Below are 15,644 nucleotides of genomic sequence, written 5' to 3' on the forward strand. Positions count from 1 at the left end.
AAATAATACTATTTGATCATTAAATATCTAGTATTTACGATAGCACTGTGAGAAAGCTGAACAATATAATACAAAAATTATTAAAAGTAATATCAAAGGATAAAATCGTATTCAGACGGCACAATCATTTCAGTCAAATGATAAAGTACTAAGGGGTAGGAAAGCAAAACTCATCAACATATCTAAGCCAAGATCGACCTAATTTCCAGATAAGAATTTCTTACGGCCCGACCGGTGTAAAAACAAATTCGACGAAGGCAATAAAAAGCAGATTTGTCGCCTTGAATAATATTCCCTGGGGATGTCATTAACTAGGCAAATGTCTTTCGAAAGTGTCGTTCCAAGCCTTCCGTGCTCAGGAGACGTGCATTATCTCTCTGCAACGTAGTTTCGTCTCAATGTAGATCATCGAGGACACTGGCCATGCCTCGACGCCACTCACCCACCTATCTGCGCTCACCCTTTGCTTTTATTACGAGACGGTGGATCGTGATAAAAAAGTGAAGAGCTATTTCGTTCTCGTATCAAGGGAACTTGCTCCCCGCCCTCGGTTTCCGGCGTCGTTCTACATAGCCCTGTAGCCAGGCTCCGTGGCTACACATTTAAATTTATCTCACGTCGTTTCGCGAGAACCTAATTGTGTCGTCGAAAAGTCATTAAGGCGTGCTTGTCACTTGTACTTCCTTTGAGCCGGTGCTGCTAATGACAATGCTGGTTTAAACAATACACTGTTGTTCGTTCGTACGTTTTGCCTTTACGTATAATACCAACGATAGCGATAAACAATACTTTATCTTGTTTCGATAAGCTGAAGCAAACTTCTCTCTTTTTTTATCAAAGTAGCTCGCCATTTTCGTTTTACGGAAAGGTAATTAGCCTAGTATCAATTGTGAGACTGAATGAAATAATGCAAGATCGATATACAATACATATTTAGCTGTGAAATTTAACGTAACGAGATTTACATTTGTTTATATGATAATTGATACGTCGTTTCTCTTTTTTTCTCCTATCCTGATTAAACAGAAGGACAGTTTTGGCTAATATCATTTTTCTGAAGTGTCACTAGTATTCGACGTAAATATATATTTCTTGAGAACGAACAAATATAACAATATTATTGAACTAAATATATATTGTTGAATATTATTGATTACTTGAATATTTTCGTCTCAAAAACAGATATAAATAAGCTTTGTTCTTCGTTAACGTATGTGATATGTTTTCTTCTATAATATACATAAATTTTATTACATTAGACAAGGTTTTAAAAAAACATGGACGATATTTGTAAGATTTATGTATTCCAGACATCAAGGATAATTTTTCAAATTATAAACAGTTTACTCCTACATTAAAGATATACTAGTAGTTATCACTTTGACATCTATTTTTATATAGAAATGAAATCAATCAAGAACAAATCTTTCTTCTTTATGTGGACTATCATAATCGAAATAAATTGAATCATTCACATCTTAGATTATATCGTGCATGCTAAAAATTACAAATAAATGTAATGAAGTAACTTTATTACCCCATAAATAAGATGCTGAGAAGCACGTAATTAAACGAATTCCTTCGTTTCATCAAAATATTCTTAAGAGACATTTTTTCACAGCTTATAAAAATACAATTTCTCTTTATTTTCCTATTTTACATTCTTATCACTTTATGAAGCATTAAATGCAATATCGACTTCTTCTTGTACCATTTCTTATAATATTCTCCATAACTAACAATTTCATTGAAAATCTCATTTTGCCGGAACAAAGTTAAAGAGAATTTGCATACTGAATCGTTTATTCAAGACCATATATACTAACGAATCAAAGGAGAAGCTCGATACGTAAGCTCAGGGGAAGCAGCATAGAGGCGCGTAACGAGAAGATGTAACCGAATTCCAAGCCGTATTTTACAGTTCACTGCCTTCCAGAAAGCTCAGTAGCAATTTACATAAATATAGGAACGCACCTCGGCAGCCGCGATAAAACGCTGCTCTTCCCGTGCTCGTAAAAAATCCGGTAATTGGTTATTGAGTCATCGACTCTGGAGAGCGGAATCCTCTTGCTGCGTCCTCAATCCTGGCATTCCTTCACCCGCGCCTAAGTTCGCTACGAAATAAATAACCAGAGGCGCGTTCGATTCGACGCGGCATCGATTCAAATTCAATTTTCTATCGAAAGTTTCATGCAGAGTCGGCGAACGAAAAGAACGGCTGATCGAAATACCAAGAAGATTGGCTGCCTTCGTTCCGCGAGCCTGGAAAACCAACCGATCGTTACCATAAAAGCACCTATGTCGAATTTTATTCTTGCCCACGAAACTCGACTTTGAATTTCATGGCCATCGATAGTTGAGTAATTCTTTGGAATCGGTGATCTTCGAAATAACGGTTAAAATAATCGAAGAATTCGCAAGGAACCAAGCGCGCGGAAAACGAGAGAATCGTTTATACGGAATGAGTCTACGCGGTGGAAAAATTTTTGATATTTGCTGAGAGGAAGCGCTAAATCCGATTTAGGTAGTCCGACTGGAACGTACGGAACGACCTGCCGTTCGGTTCCGGCTTGGAGGCATGTAGAGTCAGAATGGCGTACGGTGTATTTCATTCGTGTGCCGGTACTCTGCCGCACTAACTCTGTTTCGCGGAACATTACACCTGTGGTTCCTAATTCGAGGAAACGTATCCGCCTTGCGGGCGATTGCCACTCTGATAGGCAGAGATCGAAACGATACAACAAACGTATCGAAAATTGTCACATTTTAAGAAATCTGGAGAACTAAATAACAGAATATGTTACAGTCGCAACATGTTATTATTATTATTACATTTTATAATATTTCATTATGATATGAACATAAATTATATTATAGATAACTGTTAAGTAAGGTATGTTTATTATTAACCGTTAAATAAGCATGACTTATACCCTTCTCATCGATTAATACAAGAAATCTAAATAAATGGATGTGTTTTACTTCACTTTCTTATACTTTCTTCACTTCCTTCACTTTTCTTATGGGTATTTCTTACCGAAACGAAACTTGATAAATCTCTATCTCGGATAAAAGTCGATAAATCTCTATTTCCTCGATCTAACCAATTATTTGAGCTGTCTTATTACTCCATTAATTAAAATAAGTGTCTGCGCACGAATAATGGCCTTCGATAGTACAAAAATACAGTGTCTCTCCATCTTCTGTATTAACAACAGACTATAATGATAATGCAATAATGTTAAACGAGAATAATACATTCGTAACCAAAAATGCATACTGTTGTTACTTAATTTTTATTCCAAACTCTTCGTTTATTGGAATTCTCCAAATCTCAAACAATCTGTAACTCTTTCCAGATTTTTACGCTTGATGAAATTTTGGACAAGCGTAATAAGCGGTTACTATCGCGACAGAGAGACTATATCTTAATAACGTTACAATCGCGTAAAACGGGAAACTGAGCTGAAAAGAGTCGAGAGCTGTGGATGATTATATTAGAGAACCAAAATATTAGCTAAAGGGGCAAGAGTCGGAACGGGAAGAGCCGGCTAAGTGCCGATAAAGGAGAACGTAGAATACGAAATAAGAAAAAAGAAAGCCACAAGAGCAGCACAGGGGAGTAAAAACGAAGCCGGAAACAAGAATATAGTAGGAAGGGATAGAAAGGAACCGTCGCGTTTCTTTTTGTTCTCATTAAGGAAACGAGAACTGAAAGCGAAAGAGCACATAGAATGAGCCTGAAGAAAGGACGTCTTGTTCGAAAGGGAGAAACGGAAACGAAAGAATCAGCTTGGATCAAGGAACACATAAACAAAGCTACTTGATGAAAGAGGCAAATATGAAAAAGGTGCTGGTAGAGGTTACGATTGCCAACAGCTTGGAAATAGAGGCGAGACAAACAAACTATGAAGTTCAACTAGAAATTCGTTAAGGCTATGATTACAACGGATGCGTGTTCTGACAAACTGTGCAATACAGTCATCCCTCGGACTTCCACCAATGTTCATAAGTATTCGGATATTTTGATTGATTTGTAGTCACAATATTTGGATGTGACCAAAGTATACGAATTAACGATCAATTAGTGATTAGAAATATCACATATTATTTTTTTTTTATAAAATCAGCAGATTATATAAATTAAAACTACCTATTAGAAGATAAACTATTTACATATACTTTTTTCTATTTACTACGTGCACTATTACGCAGATTTGATTTTAAATCCAAAAATGATTTTATTTATTTTTTATTGCAGCATGGAATATATGAATTTTATGAACCATGTATAAAATTATAAAGATTTTAATAACTTCCTAATAATTTTTCAAGTTTATTTCGCACATCTGGATGCAGGTATAAATTCAGAGGACATAAATCAGGGGATGATGCACCGATAAGAATCTATACTTGATTTGACTATTACGACGTATTCCTTGGAATTACAGTTTGTCAGAACACTCGCCCACTGTAACCATAGCGTAAGAAAGATATGAATGAAAGAGAAGGCACATAAAGGCGAAATTATAGAAAGAAACAAGAAACAAAGGAACCTAAAAGTTAGCTCGAAGAGGCTGTCGATGGAAACGGGAGAATACGATGGCTCGGATACAATATAAATGATGCCGTCTATGTCTTTGCCACCACGTACCTACGCTGGTCCAACTTCCATTTACATATCTGTATTATTCAAACACGACTGTTATTCAATTTCTACGCAACTTGCAAATACATTATTATTTTAGCCAGCGCGCGACCGTCTGAAAAACATAAAGGTATCCACAGTGTTTCCATTCGGCGCACATCAGAAAGGTATAAGAAAAGTGCAAAACGGAGGAAAAACAGGAACGCCAGGGTTGAAGTACTATAGAAAGCACTTGACCTTGGACCTGGGGAAGATTTCTGTTATTTACACGAACGACTCCGGTCTCTCTTTTCTCGTTTCCCTTTCCACCAATTCTCCCTCCCTACCTCACTTTACAACTCTGACTGCGCAATTACATCATACTTATGAAACATATTTTAATGCTGAAATAAACTTAATCCGTCCCACGTTTCCGCTCAGATATTTGTTGCTAATATTTCGCTAACCAGCGCATGATTCGTTGATTTATGCTAAAATTATGCTTGCTGCATTCCCTTCTGGAACATGGTCGTTCATTTGACACGCCATGTGCATAGTAAAATTTACAGAGTATTTTATCATCTAAAATATTTCTGTCATAATTAAGATTTCATGGAAATGTTTCCTGCGAAAGTCGTACAGTTTTGGTTGGGATATTAATGCAGAGTACAAGTCCAACGTATGGTTACGACACTCTTATTGCATTAGAAAGACTTGATACGATGCAATAAAAAAAGACACTTCCTTTATCTTTTTATTATAGATATAAAATGATACTGAATGGAAAAGTCATTTTGAAGGTAAATTCAATATGACTTACAATGAGAAACGTCCCTCATGATCGTAAAAAATCGCATAAACAAAATTCTCTCTTTAAGTTAAAGAGAGCTGCAAAATAATTTTTTGTTAAACGTCTCTTGAGTCCGCTTGATTCCCTTATGTAGATGTTGCGAGTCTCGTGCCATAAACAAGTGAAGTATTAAAAAAGAACAAAAGGATCTCCTTCGACGAAACGAGAGTATCGTAACTTACGTACTTACAAAACTGTGGAAATTTTACAGGAAACGTTTTTATGAAATTTTAAAATATCACAAAATATTATAATAAAATCAGGTGGTGCATTGTATACTTTTCATGAAAATAACAATCAATTTCGCATATTAATACGAAGCAGCGAAACGTTTAGTTTCACAACAAAGGGAAAACTGTGTAAAAATATAGAACGTTTCATTACGAACCAAATATGGAGGAAAATAACCCGAAAGCACAAAAACCGGTTTCCATGTAGCGCGGTAAACGATTGTCATATAAATTATGGAAAAGGATAATTTACAATTCTGTCCCATTTATTTTCGTTGGGGTACGAAAGTTCCCTAAATCATTTCGCGCAGCGTTGTTAATTACCTGGAGGCACCTTCGTAAATATAACTGAACATCTCCCGTGGGTTAATTGGCGCAACCGTTCCCAAAGGTACGTTAAAAAAATCGTTATTTCGGAGTAAACCTTTCAGCGTGGCCACGCCGAATTTTTAACATTGATTTGCATTCATAGCGAGGCGCATAGCCATTAACCGAGGCAATTTCATGGAATTTAACCTTCAATCATAACTTCATTAACTAGCTGCGGGGAGAATCGTCGCATTGCAGCTTACGTAAGGGTGAAGCACTCTCGGTGCCCCTCTTGCATACCATTTGTATAGCTTATAACAGGTTCAGATAGCGACGAGTGTTTACTGAAGCGTTGAATGTTCCCCCTACTCCCTGTGTCCCGTTTTTTAAGTGGCCGATTTGCCCGCAAACGAGCTTAAAACGAGAGCGAAAGAAAAAGGAAATGAGAGAAATCGTCATTGCTATGGAGCAAATATTGCGACACTGTTCCGGTATACGTCCTCCGTTCTCGTAAGAAGAATTTACATGAAGTGTAAAAACGTGAGAAAAGAAGCTTTAAAAAGGGAGAAAGCGAAAACAGACAGCAGAGAACCGCTGAAGTGCTTCTCAACGTGTTAATGGTTATAGATCGTTACTGAAAGAGTTATTGTGCCATCCAGAGGAGAGAAATTGCCTGAAAAAGAAACATTAACATCACGATTGTCTGGCTGACACCTGAACACCGATAAATGTCCAGTGGAAAGCTTTAAACGCGTTATCTTTTCTTCACAAAACAAAAGTTATACTTCATCTACTGTCATTATTCCAGTTAAAGCTGATATAATCTCATATCGTCGAACAGTAACAATGGCCACTCATTGAACAATCGATTCGAATATATGATTTGTAAACAATGCACGTTAAATTAATACTCGTCGGTCACACTTCGATACATTAAAGTGACAAGTGGAATAGGTTATGAAACCTAAGAACACATGGACATTTGACGTAAAAAGCTCGATACTTTCATAGCTCTCGATAAGATACTTGATGTAATGAATTATTAGAATATTCAATTGCAGCAGTTTAAAGTTATTTTATACAACAACAATCCCGATTCGTGATCAAATCTTTATATAATTTCAATTTCTGCGCTAATATTGTAAAACGTTATTCCAAAGAATCATCTAAAACTACTGCCAGTAGAACGTGAAACAGCTCGCAGGCATACGATTGCTGCTATTGTAAATTTAAGCCAGAGTCGGTGAATTTAATAGCGAATTGCAGATTGGTTTGTCCCATAATCTCATGGAGCAATGCAGCGAATCGCAATTTGACCAGTGGAAGGCGAACAATCCACACCGATTCTAGGTAAATTGGTGTACGGTTCGTCCTCTAGCATGTAGGAGCAACGCAACGTCAGGGTGATACAGACATGTAGACATATGGTGGTGATCAACCAACTGAGCGAGAGTATAAATTTCCGCCTGTAGTACACCTCGAGCGTTTCAAAGCGACCGGTTCGAACCGGTCATTGTTTCTTGAGCAATGTGCAGCAGAACAGGCAAACAGGCACACGCTACTTGCCAGGTTCGAGATAATAAAATTTCTTTCGAGATACATTTGCATAAAGGTGCTAAAGAGCGATCGACTGGTTATTCTGCCCAACATCGTTCAACGACAGGTTGTAACGGGTGTGGATGATAGCTCATATTTTATCGAAAATGTGACAGTTCGTCGATACTGATCTCCAAAGTGAAAAAAGAAATTAAATTAACGATACCGAGCCGTCCTCATAAATAACAGGATTATAAATAAATCGGAGAGAACTTTGATAATAAATAACATTCGACAGGAGGATAAAAAGCGACGCGAACAATTACATGAAAAATTGTACGACATTTTTCACCTGGTCCTTGGGTAAATAATATTTCTGTCATGCGTCTACGAACGTTGAATGAAGAAACCGGAATATTGGAAGTACAGTAGTTTAGTCACCCCTATTTTCCACGCAATTCGGGGAGACCTTTTACGATTTGATATTTCTTCGATGCAGGGAACAAGTTTTTCAATAAACCTCTCCAGGTAAGTCTCTCGAAACCACTTTTCCACCTCACTAACGTACCATACTGATCTTAGGTGTACCATACTTTTGATGCAATCAGAGATACTCTTCCAAGTTATGATTCCTAGACTAGTGTACGTTGAAAACCGCTAGCAGATTGGTCGAATCGGAAAATAATTTTACCAAGCGAAGCGATGCGTACGTATTCGCAATTTCCGATTTCCTAGCATAAATTTTGTTTTTACAGAATAAAATGGACCAAGATGTATGGTATGTCAAACATACGTTCATCTTTTAATTTAAACTTCGTTTGGAATTGACAAATTAAATATGATGTAATTTATGAAATGAAATAATAATGAATATTCCACTAGTTTATTTACGTTCATAATTCGTAATTTCAATTATGCTTCTATTATCTCATTCAAGATCCATGATAATTTTGACAGATTGAAAAATTAGTGTCGCGAAATGTATATTGTCAGATAGAAAAATTTACGTACATCTCTTAAAAGAGAAATATCATAACAAAGACATTAGTTCCACAAATAACACGACTTGTTACACATAAAAGAAGAGATAAAAGGATATAAAATAAAATCTTACAAAAAGGCAGATACAACGTAATATTACATAATACATTTTAGACATTAATAGAGACAAACGTTTCGTATATTCTGATGTAATTTCCTTTCAAGACTTTTGTCAGTTAAGCACATCAGATCTTTGTCATTTCTTTCGGGAATACTTTAATGTACCGAATAAATTCAATTATTTTATATTGGCATGTAAATGTATGTAATTTTATAATAAAACGCATTTTTTTTTTTAATTTGGCGCTTTGAATTTTGTGATCAACTGTATCTATGCATATACATATATTGTACATGATTAATGGTATAGTGCTCAGCAAATATAATAAATAATCTACGACTAAGAGATAGCTAGTAAATATTTGAGTTTTATGAAACAACAACATTGCCAACCAAATACTTCTTTACACATTTTAGTAATTTGTCACTAAATTATTTAATAATTAATAACAAGGTGTATATACAACTAGGATACGTACACGAAGCTATTATAACGTGGGTAATAAAAATATTGGCATTGCCATAATGGAAATCTTTTTTCCCAAGTCTATTAAATAACGTTGCATTGTGAATGCATAAACTGAGGAGATGGTGTGCAATTCAGAATATCTGAAATAAAATTTGAATACACGAACACTTGGGTGAATGCGAAACTTTCCTGGCCTCGTTTGCACTCTATCATCATCGAAACACAATTCCTAACGTGATCAGATCGTCATTCGATGCACGTAGAGGCCCTTCCCGAAAAAGCTGTCACAAAGGTGATTTCGAAGGGATAGAAATCTGACGGACGAGGAAACAGGTAAACAAGCTTATTCTACTACATCGGCGAGAGATTGCCACCCTCTTGTATGGTTTGCATGTCTAAGGGAACCAGAGCCAAGCAGTGAAACATTACACGCGCTTCGAGCCAGTGGTGTATAAAACAAAACGTATAAAAAGGTCAGAAGATACCTTGCTGGAAGACACTAAGTTATGGAGCGTAAAACCTGGCAAGAATGAAAACAAGATGAACGGCGGACATATGGTAGGGTTCGTTCCTAGGGTACCATGTAAATTCTATCGTTGCTAGCTCCACTCTAAGGTACAGACGAGACTTTCAATTCGGTTTTCATTCATCAAACCTTCGACCTCCAGTGGGAAACTTATAGTTTCCTTATTCTGATACATCCATCAAGTATTCAGTCCAACAAGTTAGAATCGCGCGAGGGCGAGAGAAAAATTGCACTGCAGAATGTCGCATCTTCCTCGCTTGTACTGCAATACTTCACACGAAAGTAGTATTCGGTGAAACGTATATTTGGTAAATGTTACGTGGAGACCATTCCAAGGCAACACAAAGGACATGTATAAATAAAACCCTTTCGACTGGCTCCAAGATATCCGGCTTTATCGATCACTGATAATTTATAAAAAGAAAAAAACACTTATCAGAGAGATTCTACGCCAAATGGCCGCCAAATGATTCTACGCCGAATATATAGGTATACTTGAAAAATTTTCCTTTTCTCTTAATAAATAGAGCTAAGTATCGGTATCGGGGAAAAATTTCGTTCGAACCGATTGCTCCAATTTTACTCGCAGGATATCAATCCCTTTCTGTTTACATATCCGTAATAAAATTGTAAAATCTAGCATGATCAAGAGAAAAAATTGTACACTGCCCGCAGTTATACTAGTTCCCGACTAAATTCAGATTTCCCTGACGACTAATTTTTCTCGCCGTAAGCGGAACGTTTATCTTGGTGTAAAAACAAAAAAGGAGACAGGTCTATCTCGTGAAATATACTCCGATTTTTGCAGTACATTTTATCAACGCGGAACAGACGCTCCATTATGCGCGGCAGATGCATCAGGACACGGCCAAGTCGCAAAATACAAGTACCGGTGTGCATAAAGTACCAGAGCATAGGCGAAACGAGGAACAGCAACGATCGAATCATGCGAACTCGGCGCAGAATCAGCTGATTTCGTTTCGCTCTATTGCATGAGGCACACCTTGTGATTCAAATATATAATAGCAAGTTGAACGTGCCCTGTTGCTATTTCTCTTCCTGTTCCGTGCACTCGATTCATTTTTCTATTTTTTAGTCTGTGTCAAGACCAGTCAGTTCCTTTGATATATATATATACAGGTCGAGATAACACCTAGCAATAACTTAACCCTTCTAAAATATTCCTGCTATATATACATAAACGATGTAAAATGAAAGAATCGGATGGAAATTATTTAACATCGCAATTAATGCGATGAAAACGCGAATTCGAAAAAAAAAAATAAAATGAGAATTGTAACTTCGAATTAATTGCACGAAATATCTACATACAAACATGTGTATACAGTAAAATATACATCAAATTTCGCGTAATCTTTTTGAAATCATAAAAGTTCGATTAATAATGAGACAAATGTTGATATTTTAATTTTGTTCGTTTATGTCGAAGAAATTGTTCACATAGTCCTTAAAATAAAGTCCTATAATTGTATAACATCTACTTTCTACTAAATCTACATGCATTTGTACGTCACGTAGACACCGAAAACACTGAATACGCTAACGAGCAAAGCATATGCAACAGACTACACGATCAATGTCAATCAATTTAACTAAGCAGTATGCATTACGCTCATAATACCAAAAATAAAGAATAAGCGCAAGGCGTAATCAATTTTACTTTATTCATAATGTAAGTAAAAACTTATACGTTAAACTAACGCAAAATATAACATAGCATCTACTTTAAGATCATCGTTTTCAAAAGAATAATTTTTTAATGTATCTCGTAGCAATATCTATCTGATTTTATGTTTGAAAATTTGACAATTCCATATTTCGCGAATCATTATACTCGTACATCTAATTAAAATATTCTTTTGTGATGATGTATTTCAATTCATTTTCATTAAGAAAAGCGGCCAACACGTCACAAAAGACACAAAGGGGAGGATCGAAATGAAAAGGAATAACATCCCATTGAAACGTTCAGAGCGGTATGGCCATTGTTGCTCCGTTAATAAACATAGATAAATACATTCCGGAAGATGGAACGTCATGAAATCTCGGTGTTACACAACATAGTTATTCATACATAAATTAGAAGCGTGAAATGAATACCGAGGGTGTATTTAATTAAATTTGTGTCATGATGTACGTGCCAGTTATTACAACCGGTCCCGCAGGTGTTCCCCTTGAGTAAAATTACGTGTTTATAAGTTTTTCCTCTGTTAATATCTTCTTAGCACGAGTATCCAGCAGCTCGTTAATTTATTCTTACGGAAATTTAAGCGAAAGAGGGAAAAAAGAAAGGTGAGAATGAATATTTGAATCCGTCGGTTGTAGAACTATTTTATTACAAGCTCCAGGCGATTACGTTAAAATTTCAAACGCTTGAGTAAATAAATATACGGCAGTGCATGCTCGATTACGGAGAATTTTCGTACTCGGAGGATTTGCGATAATCTCCCGTATCTAGTTATCATAAAGTATCGTGTGAATGCACGCAAGAATGCACGTAACGTGTAAACGAAATAAAACGACATTTTCAACGTTGACACCAACGATAACATCGTGACATTTGACCGCAAAGAAGATATAACGTAAAGTCTTCAATCAATGAAAAATTTCGTGAAAGGAAATTTCATAAAAAGAATCAGATTTTAGTTCAATAAATTCGGTTAGTTACGAAATTTCCGCGAATTTAAATTGGCCAGCTTATTACTTTCATGTTCGAATGTAATAAAAGACTTTTCACCTTATAATCATGTGCCACCAAAAGTAGCACCCACAAGTTTCTCGCGGGTCTATGTATACAGAGAATATAATTTTCTCGATAAATTCAAGTTATACAAGCAATCCCCATGGGAAGATGAGTAGAGGGTCGCGCAAAAAGTACTAACGGCCACTGCTTTCAAAGTACGAAGTTTTAACTTTATCTCAAGCTCCCTACCGGAGATTGCAAATATATGTATGTCGTCTCGTTTCCTAGAATCTCATTAGCACGATATTTTGCAGAATTTAATTTAAATGATATTCGAGGCCATACGGTGTTAGCCAGGAATTAAGTTTTCTTTTCGAGGACCAATTTAGTACGATCGAAATTCTCATGTATATTAAGAATTTGCATCATGTTGTGCGTTAAAAATTGTTGGAAATCTACAAACCAAAAAGAGAGATTACAACTAACGATGCTTTCACCTCCGTTTCAAGGTTAAAAAATATTTTAAAATGCGTGCCGCGACGATAACAAATTTTGCTTCTAAGGTATGTATATTTACAAATAATTACTGTGATATTTTACGATTATTGATTTTTCGTTATCTTTTAATTATTAAACAACCGACAGATTCAAATATATCATATGATTATAAAAACACTTCACACCAAATGCAAAAATGTTACTCACCACCCAAGTCTGCGAAGAAGATTTCCCGTAGCGCTAGAAACTCCTCCCCCGACGTAATATTAGCACTTCCGAAACTGTCGTTCTCGGGCCAGACTTCCCTGCGAAATGATTTTCTACATTCAGCCAAGATTCCTTCCTTATTATTACAACAAGAAGCTTGGAATCGATAATTCTATCCTTTATTAAACATTATATTGCTTATGCGCATACTCAAATGCTTTAAAGGAAGACTTTTCACGAGACCTTCAAGCATTATAAAATATACTGCAACTATTTTTTAAGTAGAACCGTACTGTATTGTACGTACGATACACGAAGAAAATATATTTCATAGAAAATTTAGTTAATTTTCTACTACAAAAAGAAACAAATATATTGTTAAATCAATGCACAGAAGAATATACAATTTCAACTCCAATCATGAAAACGACCTTTACTAACGAGATGTAACCTTCTTCTGAATTTTAAACTAAAATACACTCCAAGAATTATCCAGGGAAATTGTAAATATGGAAAATTAAAAATATTCCATGGCTGCAAAACTCCCCCGACACGGTCTTCTAACATTTATGCGAACGTGGCAAAAGAAGTAACACGTATATTGCGGAATGAGATTAGCGTGATTAAACAAAGCGAGGCACTTAATGACGTGTTTCATTATCTTGAGTAGCATACGTAGCAAAGACACGGAAGACGAGACGATGAAAAGTAGCAAAAGGGTAAGGGAGAGATAGGAGAAGAGGTCCGAGTGGCAATCTCAATGGGTCTCGTAGAAGGCTCCCTTGAGTACGAGAACCTCACCGCGATCTACGCCAACATCCGGCTGCTTACGTCAAGTGTTCACGCCCAACCCTCTATTCTTCCATCTACCTTCGGCCATCGTCGTCGTCGGTGTACATACATGCATAAAGTCCGCGAAGTGCCTGTGTTCTAAAATATCCAGAGGTAGAAGGTGGTGAAGTCAGCTCCGAGCGTGAAAAATGAATAAAAAACCGTACGAAGAAAGATTCTCAGGGAGACGATGGCACAGCTGCTTCGCGATCCACTCAAATTTCATTGAATTTATTCTCCAAGCTTATCTTAGAAAAAAACACTATTTCATCGATGTTTTCGTTCAATGCAAATCTCAATAGAAAACGATTCACGAAAACGGTTCAAAATTTTCTTTCGTTACTTGTAGATCCACTAAGAAGGAAAGGAATTGAGGAACTGATAGGAATTGACATTTCCAAAGCAGGCTTGTTAAATATTTAAATATGAGTAATAAAAGGAACTGGTAAGCTTAATTTGAAGATGAGCTACACGAAACAAAGCTACATGCTGCCTTTAGTAAACAGGGTGGAGGAAATACTAATTGCTTCGCATGAAGATCGTCCTTCATAAAGCATAAGAGTCAGGAACAGAGAGAGCGAGAGAGAGAACCTGTCCGTTTTACGAAAGTTCTATTCCCTGTGAGAATCCAAAAGCATCAAGGAAAGGAGAAAGTCCTTGTACGTGACCAGAGGACAAAGCTAAAATCACGCCTTCACCTTGACGGAACACTCATGAAAAAGGGTGTAGTTAATGGCGGAAGATTCCTAACCCTGTGCTAGATGGTGGCTGGCTTTTCAGGAAGTCTTCACCTGCCTTGAATTTTCATTAAAAAACTGCTGCACGTAGAAATATTCTGAAAGGAGAGTATCATCAAAGAGAACGCTAGAGACGACGAAACGTGATTGGACAACGAAGTCGACGTTAGAAGTAGACGTGCATAGTGGCACGCTACTTGCTCGATAAATATAGCTACTCTGTTTCAGAATTCCAGCTTATAATGTTACCATAATAATACCTATGAATGGTGCTGTCATTATACGAACTTACCCTAATCAGCATCCTCCGGGGCTTGCACTCTCCTTATTCGATTTGCTTGTTACAGTATAGATTGTACGATACAATATAAAGAAGATAATTCTCATACAGTCAGTATTATCTATTTAGTTACACAAACCTACATAAAAGAATTATCTTTTCCGGCAACTATATTAAAAAATAGCATTGGCTATTTAAAATTGTCTTCGTCAATATCCCCACTTCTTCTACATAATACAAGGACTAATAAAGAAACAAAATGTACAAGCATTAACATCTATAAACACTTTCATGCACGCATTACTAAAAACGTATTGCAAAACACATCTCATTTTCCCTACAACAAAACCTAATCCGTTTATGGAGCATGTCAAGCCGCAGGTCAGGAAAGTCTAGCTACTTTCGAGAGTGCAAAATCCCTGACTTGGAGGGAGAATCCAATAAGCGGGTAGGAAAAGGGTGAAGATGCAGAAGGAGGGAGTCGAGGAGAGAAGGGAGGTTACGTGCTGTCCCCAGGGCAGAAGAAGTGGCTCGTATGGGGTCGCTGCTGCTGGCTGTCTGAATAGAAATCCAGTACCATACAATCCCCATTATCCCCCGATTTGAAGTCCCGCGACAATGGAATCTCTCAGACGCGCCTCAACCAACCTCCCAATCCCATCGTCCGAACTACCTCCTTTGCCAGACACGGAACGAATAATTTCGACGCGTCAATTTTCGCCCTTGACACTCGAACATT

The 15,644-nt window shown here is 36.8% G+C and overlaps 1 protein-coding gene across 1 annotated transcript in view; it reads right to left on the reverse strand.

Moving 5' to 3' along the window:
- Positions 1 to 15,644, reverse strand: part of LOC122566444 (protein timeless homolog) — a 247,359-nt gene that overhangs the window by 219,238 nt on the left and 12,477 nt on the right. The window contains exon 15 of the mRNA XM_043723656.1: positions 13,058 to 13,155. Coding sequence (XP_043579591.1) covers positions 13,058 to 13,155 — 98 coding nt within the window. The remainder of the gene's footprint in view (positions 1 to 13,057; positions 13,156 to 15,644) is intronic.

This window comes from Bombus pyrosoma, linkage group LG4 (assembly GCF_014825855.1).
Source record: "Bombus pyrosoma isolate SC7728 linkage group LG4, ASM1482585v1, whole genome shotgun sequence".
Lineage (NCBI taxonomy): Eukaryota > Metazoa > Arthropoda > Insecta > Hymenoptera > Apidae > Bombus > Bombus pyrosoma.